Genomic DNA, 11848 nt, shown 5'->3' on the forward strand with positions numbered 1-11848 from the left:
CCTAACCTTTTGCTAATGGCTAATGCTTCATACACTAAGGTCTTGTTTGTTTGTTGGTATTTTTGGGTGGGGGGCATACAAATCAGTCAACTAGTAAGTTGACATACTACTCGTGTTCATTTGCCACTATATTGGTTCCCACTAGTAATTAGGGGTAAGAAAAAACCAAAAATCCGAACTGAATTGATAAGATTGAACTTAAAATTCCAGTTAACTGAACTTGTTGGTTTGGTATTTTTAAAAATTGAAGGAATCTGTTTGGTTTCAGTTAATTGATATAAAAATTGGTGATTTATCGAACTGGTCGGTATACATATATTTCTATATATTATATGTATTTTTCTATATATTTTTATATACATTTTTAATTTTTTATTATATATTTATATCTTTTTTATAATATATACTATAAATATAAAAAATCAATGGTTAATTGAACCGGTCAACTAGTTAACTAATAGCCTTTGGTTACCAGGTTTCTAAAAATCAGTAATACTAGTTTGATTTCAAAAATAGCCCCACGATTTGGTTAACTAAACTATGAGCACCCCTATTGGTAATTTAGGATACCTGAGAATATCAGTTACCTAAGTAATTGATACCCTCCTGCGTGGTGGGTAAATAAGTTAGGCCTTATTTAGCAATGTTCCATGGGAGTGTTTCTATTGTTCCTAGTGTTCTTGTAGAGAATAAATGGGTTTGGCAGAAAAAGATGAAAGAAATAAGCTATTCTCGCATGAGAACAACACTTAGAGTGCGTTTTTCGAGAGTGACAAATCGACACTCTCAAAGAATGTGTTCCTAGAGAATGTGCGGTTCTCACAATGTGAATTCATATTAACGAACACGTGGGTGACATTCCACGTGAGAGGAGAGTTATGTTTGGTATTTCACGCGAAATGATAAAAACAAGCCCTAAAACAATAAATTTTCATTGATTTGATAGTTGACATTACCTCATTACCACTGCACAATCTAGATGAGGGAACTCCCTTGGCTCCTATTGCATCAACAACCAGACGATGAGCAAACAGAACAAGTCTTCGATGATATTTTTAGCCAAATTCATGTCAACAAGTAGGTTGTATTGTTAGACAGTGTATGCCCTTAGTTCCAATCAGATTGATATATTTATTGTCATTTATTGTAAATGAATAAAGTGCATAATTGATTCATGCTATTATGGTGTGTTTCTATGTAATATCTTTAAACTATACACTTATGAGACTCGTGTTAATTTAGAATCTTCACAATCATTGAATAAATCTATGGAGATTTATCCTACCAAGGCTGACACTGATGTGCTGCCAAGTTGGTTGGGTGGCTTGTCTTAGCTACCAGGGTGAAACCTGAGGTACATGCAGTGTGGTTTTTCTTGAAACCCTGAACTAGATCAAATTCCAGTATTGCCCTAGACCTTGGAGATAAATGGGCAAAACTGTAATGTTACACTTGACCCCTAGACTCGATTATGGTACTGTACTAGGTGTTAGATTGGGTTGTCTTTGATATGCCAATCAGTGAGATTTTTTACCGGGTCAAAACCTGAATATGTTGGGACAGTCTGAGAATTCATCGGGGAATGCATTATCTGATGAAAACTTAAATTGTCGGCAGTGGATTTCAAATGTATTTGAAATTTGTTTTGCAAAATATATTTATATAGAGATGTACTTATATGTTATGGTTTCACAAAATGTTTGGAAAAAAGTTTTAAATCACGGGATCCATGTGAGTAGAGAGTGCAGAATTGTACATTGCAGTCAAGGGAGATGTCTTTTCTTGTCGGATAGTGTATGATCATTATGGGTTGAGAGATTAAGACTAAACCATTAAGGGTAATACCTGATGAGTTAATCTTGTATTCCTTGGGCCTTCATAAGATGGCTGGACCCAAAGACCATTTAGTGTAAATGTTGGGCCCATTAAGAGTCCATGGTGATTGACTCAGGGGTTCATTGCGTCTTACAATGAATTCAGTCAGGCCTTGTAACAGAAACTGTGTTGAACCCATGTGGCTGATGTGTAGATCAATGCTAGGGTCTAACGCCATACAAAGAGAGCCAAGTTAGCCAACATATTAAAGGGTAAGTGATCTACGTGACTTAATGGGCCTAAAACCCATTTCAAACTGGGCTTAAGTTAGTTAATTAAAAGGTGGCGAAATCTGATTTATAACTTGATTAGAATTAGCTGAAGGATAAGATAAGTCTTATCCATTTAAGAGTCCATATCCAAATATCAGATTTGGATAAAGAAACTCTCTTCTAATAAGATAAGTCTTATCCATTTAAGAATCTAGATTCAAATATCAGATTTGGATAAAGAAACTCTCTTCTAATTGGATTAGGAGGTTGATCCAAAGAAGGCTATAAATAGGGGGCGAATTCCTTAATTTATACACATTCAACAACCTACAGAATTCTTTCTCAGTTCTTGTCGCCCCTAGCCAGTTTGATTTTCACCTTGGAGTTGATCAAGAACAGTTCTTGATATTGTTTCTTGCTGGAAGAAACAATTCAAAGTCGTGCTCACCAGCCCTTGTTTGATTCTTGCTGAAGAATTATCCTACTGACCCTCCCTCACCATACGTTGTGTCATCTTTAGTGGATGCGGGTTTTAGTTTTCTCTTTGGGCGTGAACACCTACGCTGGAAGTTACTGTTATTTTGTATCAGGTATATCCCTCTTTTCCCTTTTGGTTTCAGATATGATCCGGTTTTGTTTCAAGAACGAACATTGAAAATGCAGTTTTCTAAATTAGGGAATACGAGTCCCGGATGGGAGAAAAAGAAATTTTTGAAAATTTGCCCAAGTAGATTGTATTCCTTTTAATTGTATCTAGTTTTATAGTCATCATTGCTTTGTTTTATACTTGTCATTGCTTTGGCTAGATTCACCCAAACTTACATCTCCGACAACAATCATCTCTAACAGATGTCAAGTTTCCATATCATTGGGCTTTTATTTTATTACTTGTATGTTTTGTTTTGATCCTCAAGTAATCAATGATTATGTAGTGACAACATAAAGACATCATTATGACATGACATGTGTTTCTTATGGTTAATTTTAGACTTAATGTGGGTGGATTTGCAAAAATGATGTTAAGAAATAGTTTCATTATCTAAATGTTATTTTTATTTCTGTAGAACAAAAATCCGTTCTCGAAGAAAAATTTGCCAAATGTCTTTATTACTCCCAAGGAATAAGAAATTATTGTTCTAGCACAAGAATTTTTAAAAGAATCGGAGCAGGTGAGAACATTTCCAAACAGGGCCTTACTCTCCTAATTGTTGAAGCCGATATGTACTTGCATGGGTATATGTACTTATCCAAATAAAGTAAAAAGAAACATGGCCTAATTACTAGATGAACAATCTGGGCTATTAACTGGTTCATCATACTGAGAACATTCTCCATGGCGAACGGCCACCTTTTTTTTCTTTCATTCAGAGATGTATTATGACCAGTACTGATAATCCACAATATATGGCATCCACTGGACTGCTGCCAATTTTTACCACTTTATTATCAATGAATGTAAGAGATTGCTTCAACCCCATGGAATGACCAGTACTGATAATCCACAATATATGGCATCCGCTGGACTGCTGCCAGTTTTTACCACTTTATTATCAATGAATGTAAGAGATTGCTTCAACCCCATGGAAAATGCGTAGAGGGATTGAGGGCAAAAAAATAGGCAATCTTTAATCTCAGAGACAACAAAGTTTAAAGAAACAAAAAATAGTAGAGACCAAAGAGCTTGACCCAAAAACACTCAATTGGCCCACTCGAGTGGCCATGTTTGGGAGTGCTTAAAAATAAGTGCTTATTTGGGTTGGGGCCATTAAGCACTTATTGGTGTTTGGGAAATAAGTTAGAAATAAGTGTTTATTTTAAAAATAAGGGTTCATTTTTTAAGTCTAAATTTTCAGCTTCTTTTAAGCGTTCATACATTAAGTACTCATTTTAATTTTTTCTCTCAGAATTGTCCCTGCTAAATGTTTATAATACCAATTATACTCTTTCAATATTATTACTGTTACGAAAGCACTTTTATGAAAGCAAAGTATTTTTACGAAAGCACTTTAATGAAAGCACTTTTACAAAAGCATTTTTATAAATGTATTTTTACGAAAGAACTTTTATGAATGCATTTCTATGAATGTAATTTCATGAAAGCACTTTTATAAAAGTACTTTTACATGATTTTTACAAAATCATTTTATGAAAGTACTTTTACGAAAGCTCTTTTATAAAAATACTTTTACATGAAAGCAATTTACGAATGTACTTTTATAAAAACACTTTTATTAAAGTACTTTTACAAAAACACTTTTATGGAAGTACTTTTACAAAAGCACTTTTATGGAAGTACTTTTACAAAAGCACTTTTATGAAAATACTTTTATAAAAGCATTTTTATGCAAGCACTTCTATTGAAATACTTTTATTCATTCACTTTGGATTGGACATTTTTAAAATTGGAAAAAAAGACCACCAAACACCCATTGTAAAATAAGTGCTTATTTTAAAAAATAAGCACTTGAAAAAGTTGAGTGCCAAATGCAAATAAGTGCTTACTCCAATAAGCACTTGTTTTTATGCATTTATTTTTAACATAAGCACTCCCAGACATGGCCTAAGAATGTTATTATTTGTTTATATTTGAATTCGCATTCTATGGATTCTTCGGTCCATGGGAGACATGAACCCTCCAATAGCAACGCACCACATCATCTCAAATAATCCATTTCAAGATTCATGGGAGACTTTGTAGTGTGATGCGGCAATTCCTCCCTCATGTCTCTCTCTTCTCTCTTCTCTCTCCATCACTATTTACCTTATTTTCTCTTTTCTTTGATTTGTCTTGACAGAAGCTTGCCTCCTTATCATGTTGATCATCTCTCACTCCCTACTCCTGGATCATATAATTGGTTTTACAGTTCAAGGTAAAGTCTCTAGTTAGGTTGGTGGGAGCGAGGAGAGAAAGGGAGAGTGAGAAAGAAGCAAGAAGGAAAAAGTTTGTAAAAAGAAAATTAAAGTTTTTTTTTTGTCTGCTACCATTTAAATCTGGATAGGGATGGGAATTTTCTCCATTTCCCTAATCCCTGTGGTAATCTGCCCCAAATGGGACAAGGATGGGGAAATTTTCATCCCTATTAGCGGGGATGGGGCGAGGACAGGGAGAGCACTCCCCACCCCGTGGGGATCTCGATCCCCACTTCGTGGGATCCCCACTAATATATATGTATATATGTATGCATACGTTATATATGTAAATATGTAAACATACATCTTTATATTAATATTTTTAAAAATATGGTTGAATATGTTTGAATATTTTCTAATACGATTGTAAATATTAATTATTTTATTTTTATTCTTTTAAATAAAATAAAAAACAAAAACAAAATGATTAGCATTATAAAGAATCACGAGGAATGGGGATCCCTGTAGGGATGGGGATTGGGTTAACCTTCTCCCTGTTAGCAAGGACGGGGACGGGGACGGGGACGGAGATGGGGAGAGGCTCCCCATCCTAACCCCGCCCCGTTGCCATTCCTAAGTCTGGACTCCCGTTAACTTTGAACTAAAAAAAGTTGAGAAGACGTGGTAAATTTAGAGCTACTGAAAACTACTCAGAAATTCGTCTCCATCTAAAGGAAGTAAGATAACAGATTTTGGAACGCACCAAAATCTCGTTTCAGCTACAGTGAAACACTTCATCAACAATTCAACATCGGTTTATTATATTTTGACAAGGTTATTTATACACGCCACCACAGTGCTCGTTTGGGAGGGTTCTCATGCAGTGGCTTATGACTTTATAAAGTAAGTACCACATGGGAAGCTTGGTGAAAAGCCTTCCTTGCCTTAGTTTCATTCAGTCAAAAAATTAGGTACAGTTTGATAAGTATTTTTTGAAAGATCTGATAGATTTGACGGTCAAAAGATAATGTGAATTTTTGTATTAAAATCTTAGTAACTTGAAGACCATTTAGTTAAGGTGCAACTTCCCATGTGACGATGTGGTGCAAAAAGTTGAAATTTTCTATTTGGAGTTTCCCCAAGATAATCCAAAATGGGTTTTGTGCATCTTTTTGGGGAGACATTTTTTGGCGACTAGATCTTTTCTCAACCAAACGAGAAAAGACCAAAACGCGAACAGCTAGACTTCTAAATAACTAACAACCCATACGAAAAAACAATGAATCTGGCTTTAGTAGCTTCTTCAAAGCGGCTTAGTGAAAGCTGTACAATCAAAGCTGAAGCCTTCTCGAACAGATCACCCTACAAAACATTAAATATCATTAAAAGTGCGCTGAGTTTTAATACCTATCATTTCAAACGCACCATAGTGGAGTCTAATACCTTCCCCCTTTGGAAGATTTTCTGAGTGACCTAAAGCTCACCGGTCGGACCAAGAAAGAATCCAGGGTGATGAGAGCATGTTAAATGCCTATATGGAGGACTAAAGCTTAGATTGAGCTGTTTTCACTAAGCTGTCTTGGAGAGGCTTCAGCAAAAAGCCCCATCTCGGACTGAAAGAAAGTTATTTTGCGCCTTCCGGGGTTTGTCAGGCCAACGCCAACCCCATAAAGCCAGAAGCTGCTACCTTAAAGACCTCCTAAATGGGCACTAAAATTGGAGTTCTATAAGGTTTTATGTAAACTTTCAAGAACCTTAAAATCATTGACCTAAATATGAACAATGTCCAGCATTAACTCCCAGGGATTTCTATCAACCTCCAATGAAAACAGAAAGCGAGAAACAATAATCATCCATCAGTCAAGTTACTGCTTTATGTCCATCCAGGATGAAGCTGCTATTTTTTTTTCCTTCATATACATATACAAATACAATGTTCAACATCCTTTATTAGATTGTGGAAAATAACATACACCTTTTGAACCTAATTTGTTGAGAAAAACCAAAGGATACTCTAGTATACTGAAAGTGACAAAGGAAGAAGAGCACATCAATGCAATTAACAGTGCTACCCATCACCCAATCTTCTCTGGTGTGTTTGTGTCATCAGACGGCCATATAACAGTCTCTATGAGTCGTTCCCTCATCAACTCCAAGTTTTGATTGGAGATTTCTTGATACATTGCAGCATGATCACATTTCTTTATATGCCATCAGAGAAAAACAAAAAAAAAAAGGATTACTTATTATGAGGTACAAGAGAAAAGTGAAACTTTGTAAGAATAACAGATTAGTAAGCTTGCCTTGATCCACTTTCCATACAGGTGAAGGCGGGTAACCATCACTCTTTCAGCTAGATCATGTTTTTCCTGCCAATTACACGTGCAGGTAGAAGATTTATTACTCCAAAAACATAAGCTACACAGAAGTTATAGCGTTAGTTTCTCTACCTTTGCAAGGGTACGAATGAAGCGCTTTCCATCTGTGGGTTTATTTGTCGCTACAAAACTGTCAAAAAGTGAATGAAACATGAGTTAGAAGAAAATAGCTCATTGGTGCATTTGACATCCTCTTCTCCGTGCATCATCAGATGAGACAGAAACTTATGGGATCCAAAATAGTCTTCTCACTCCTGTTTGATAGATTGGCAATTGAAGGTAAATCCTATTAAAGTATTAATGTCATAATTTCATCAACCTTCTCAAGAGCAAAGATGTTGAGTGTCCTTGTCATCTCACAGCAAGCATCATCAATGCAAGAGCTTTGCTTTCTGATTCTGTGGATGTAAACTAAGTACATCCATACAGGGAGTTTCTATTATCTATTTATTGAACAAACCAAGAGAAGTTATGGAAGTCTGGATTTGATCCTCTTCCTCAGTCCTGACTAATAGCAAAATCTTAGTCGGAGGATAGTGGTCTCCCCATTTTAATTCAATATCTCTCGTTACCAAAGTAGAGATAAATAGCAAAATGACACAACTGACATGGTTCAATGCTAATATTTACTAGCCAAAATTAGAAAATATTTTACTCTAAATTGACTCACCCAGCTATAAAAACTGAATTCATCTATCAAAAAAAAAAATCTGTAAAACTGAATTCAGTAGTAAATATGAAGAATTATGGATGTTAGACATGCCTAAGGAATGTAATAGATAGAAAAATGTTCTTGAAACCATGTCAAATTATATTGATCACTCTAATACATTCTAGAAAAAAAGAGGAATTAATACACCCTGCTACTGCTGACTTGGGAAAATCGTTGATTTTTCAAAAGCTTGGACTCAAAGCAACTTTAAGCATTGTTCAGACATGACCTTTTGACTTGGTATGCGGATGCTCGAAATGCATGAGAATGCAAACCAAGATAAGAGTAAGTGCTAAATGGGAATGATCACGAAAGGCATTGTGGTTGGAGTCTTTTCAAGGAAAAGGAAGAAAATGGTTCACTTACTTATAGAACCACCTGTACTTTGGTGGGTTCATCTCATAAAGCTGGTTAAGAACAGTCCTTACAGCTTTGTATGTGAAATAGTTGAGTATTTGCTGCAAAAAATAGAATATTGGTCAGAATAAAATAGCTTGACAGGAATAATGCATTGAATTAAGAATGACAATGTTTCAATACTTCAATATATATTTCTCTGAAGGCTCCCAAGCTTCAGCCACCATAGAATTAATAACAAGCAAACAGACAGCTAGAAATGCAGAATTGTCAATAGGGAATTCAATATTGCACATTTGCAAGCAACATTGTTTACAAATTTCTCAAGAGAATATGCAATTATTACATATACACACAATGGTAGCTTGTAATTGAACAAATATCTCTCTCAAGATCACATCTCAAAGGCATGTTTATTTGGGTTTCAACCTTCCGACTCTATTTTTGGTGCATATAGTCCAGCACATGCAGGAGTCTCTTTGCAGAAGCAAATAGAATATGGTGAAGGAAATTGCATTAAGGATTATAATCAATCCATACAACATAGAGCCAACTCCGTCTGTCTAGAACTGTTTACAATGGAATTATCATTAGCCTCAGATACAGAGGGTATACAAAGTGATCCTCCAAATGAATACAGGAATTTACTGCTAATATCAGCACATGATTTTGGTTGTTTCCATTGAACTTATGACTCACTTCAATCTGAGAACATTAACTCATTCCAAGTCATCATGCTAAGAATTTATTAGTAATGGAGGAAGATCTTCATTCTCCATATAGAATTAGATGAGGGATGGACTAATGGTAGCCAAAAAACACTCATTTCTTCTTTCCCCATTACTTAATTTGCAATGAAGAAACTAAAAAGGAGACCTCATCAAGTCTAAAATCCCCAAAAGCTTCTGCTTTGAATTTATCCAGAAATGCCAAAAATAAACAATAATAGCTGAGGTAGATGAGTTATCTCACCGCCTTAACATCTTCGAAGCTATCCTCGTACTGTCCACCCAATTCGTTGACGATCACGAGACGCCGAGCTTTTCTCTGTTTCCTGGAACGCTGATTAACAAAACCCGAGATTGCTTTGGCTGAAAAACGCCACTCATCCCAAGCATCAACAAAAGAACTGGCTCTCAATTCCAATGTCCCCGGCCGCCGTAATTGCTTCCTGCCGGTTAAACTTCTGTACAACCCCAGATCCCCGGAACTCTTGAAACTCATGTTAGATGAAGAAAGAGCATCTAAACAGATGCACGGGCAGGCATGAGAGTCGACCATCGACGATCCCACGATCGATAGAGTTCCTACCATCCTCTCACACCCTGAAACAACAATTTCTTGCCAGTTTCCTGCAACTCAGATCGAAATAAGGGATACCCACCACGAGAAATCACAAAAACAGTAGTGGGTACCTACGAAATTTGAGTATCTAGCCTTTGGCAAGCCAAGTAAGATTCATGAACCGGGAATTGCAGGAGGAGAACGAACCTGGAATGAGAAAACAGGCTGTGGAGTGTGGAGGTGGAAAACAAGCAATGCAGGTGCCTTTTTTTCTGGGGGAGTGGGGGTCCTTAAAACCGTTAAATGCTTACCAGACGATTTTTTGAGGTCCTAAATGACTCCTTAGCTCTTCTTCACTCATCAAAGCTCAGCCCGCTCTGACCCTCTCTCCTGGCGACTACCTACCTGGACGGTATTCAAATTTAGAGGCCTTTTAACCTACGTGTCAAGATCTCGTGTTGCTGGTGCCGTGTAAGATTCCAAAACCTTTGGAAGGTTTGATTTGATCTTTTTAAAAGGAGGTTCCAATGCAAGTAAGAAATATTGAATAATGCTTTGTGGGTAATTAAGACAAATTTTCAAATTAATGAATCTTGAATAACCTTTCAAGAGTTTATTCCAGAAATTGGAAATATGATTAAGTCACTATAATTTATCAACGAGTAATAAGATTAAGGTTTATGGAATCACAATCACCAAATATGAGGGTTAAAATTGTAATAAAGCGCTTCTATAACAAAAAATGAAACTGCTTTCTTTAATGTGTTACAGTCGCATCCGTGCCTAGTAGGGGTGTTCATGAAAAACTGAAAAACCGAATCAAATCAAGAAAACTGAACTGCGAAATGTGATTAATTGAATCAGTCGATTCGGAATTTTTGAAAAATTGAAGGACTGGTTTGATTTTCGTTTAACCTATAAAAAACTAATGGTTAACCAAACCGACCAATATATATATATTTATATGTATATTTTATATATATTTTTAATATATGTCACATATTTTCTATGTATTTTATATAAATATATATTCATTATGTATAAATATATACTTATATTATATTTATAATGATTTATTTACAAATATATTATATATTTTTAAAATATTTATAATATATTATATATCATTTATTATTTATAATATAATATATTATAAATATAAAAAACCAAAGAATCGAATTGGTCAAAAACCAAAACTGGCAGACTGGTTAACCGGTAGTACCGATTCGATTTCAGTTCGGCGAAATAAAAAAACCGATACCACCGATTCAGTTTATAAAAAAGGGCTATGATTCGATTAACCGAACCATGGACACCCCTATCGCCTAGGAGCCTCTAAATGTATATTCGTCCACTCCAATCAGTTCATGAAAACAATTTGCTACTATGAACATTCTCATTGACAATGATACACTAAATATCTCAACCAAAAACTATCAATCTAAAGAAAGCTTACCTTAATAGATATGAACTCCTTAGCCTGGATGACATCAAGCGATTCAAGTGTCGTGGAAAAATAAGCGGCTGGCAATCTCGGCTCCACTTTGAATTTCTTGCAAAAGGGGAGCCAATGCTATTTACGCATCCAACACGGTGTAGAACTTCAAATTTGATCCACCGTTATTGGATAGTTATATGCTTAGTTGATCACCATGGTTGGTGGCTATATCGTGGGATCCGCTGTACATACGAAAACATCCACACCTGTTAACGCGTATATTGTGAAATGAGTTGACAAAAGTGGGAGATAGAACATGAGTAGTTGTTTTTCAGTCGCCCGTCTAAGTAGGTTTAAGCATGAGACAAAAGTTCGTGGGAGACAAAAGGGTGAGTTTGTGGGAGATAGAGCACTTGTTTTTTAGTTTCTACTATAAAGGGAGTAAATTATATATATACCCTCTATATGCCCTTTGTAAGCATACACAGGTGGGGATAAAAACTGTCCAATGAAAATTCCAAAAACTAAGGTTATTCGTTTTGTTAAAAGTAACTAGTACGTGGTAGTATCTCTAAGACAAAACTATTTATAATCCATGGGCAGTTTTTGAATGGTTATAAGTGAACAGTTTTTGAACGATTATCAGTGGGTAATTTCTAAAGTGAGAGTAAAGGACATATATGCCCCCTTTTATGCGTACTGTATGTTTAGACAAGGGGGTAGAAAATGTCCAATGAAAATT

At 35.6% G+C, this 11848-nt stretch overlaps 1 protein-coding gene across 2 annotated transcripts; it reads right to left on the reverse strand.

Moving 5' to 3' along the window:
• Positions 1-6713: 6713 nt before the first annotated feature.
• On the reverse strand, positions 6714-10040 carry LOC104613003 (chaperonin-like RbcX protein 2, chloroplastic). Of its 2 annotated transcripts, XM_010280679.3 has the most exons (6): positions 9876-10040; positions 9357-9736; positions 8394-8485; positions 7388-7445; positions 7241-7306; positions 6714-7138 (listed from the first exon to the last, which is right to left on the reverse strand). In XM_010280679.3, exons 2-6 carry the CDS (start codon positions 9696-9698, stop codon positions 7013-7015), a joined length of 684 nt encoding a protein of 227 aa, XP_010278981.1. In that variant the 5' UTR covers positions 9699-9736; positions 9876-10040; the 3' UTR covers positions 6714-7012. The 2 variants fall into 2 exon arrangements, with proteins under 2 accessions (XP_010278981.1, XP_088755621.1); XM_088899495.1 differs by having other exon boundaries at positions 9357-10040.
• Positions 10041-11848: the final 1808 nt, after the last annotated feature.

Source organism: Nelumbo nucifera, chromosome 2, assembly GCF_055504915.1.
Source record: "Nelumbo nucifera cultivar China Antique chromosome 2, China Antique-T2T, whole genome shotgun sequence".
Classification (NCBI taxonomy): Eukaryota; Viridiplantae; Streptophyta; class Magnoliopsida; order Proteales; family Nelumbonaceae; genus Nelumbo; species Nelumbo nucifera.

Bases quoted from the DNA above. Each gene is read 5' to 3' on its own strand.
- LOC104613003 (XM_010280679.3), bottom strand. From the start codon at position 9,698: ATGGTAGGAACTCTATCGATCGTGGGATCGTCGATGGTCGACTCTCAT. The intron at 8,486-9,356 runs GTGAGATAACTC...TATTTTTTGCAG, and splicing joins GCTTCGAAGATGTTAAGGCG to CAAATACTCAACTATTTCAC. The intron at 7,139-7,240 runs GCAAGCTTACTA...TGGCATATAAAG, and splicing joins TGTATGGAAAGTGGATCAAG to AAATGTGATCATGCTGCAAT.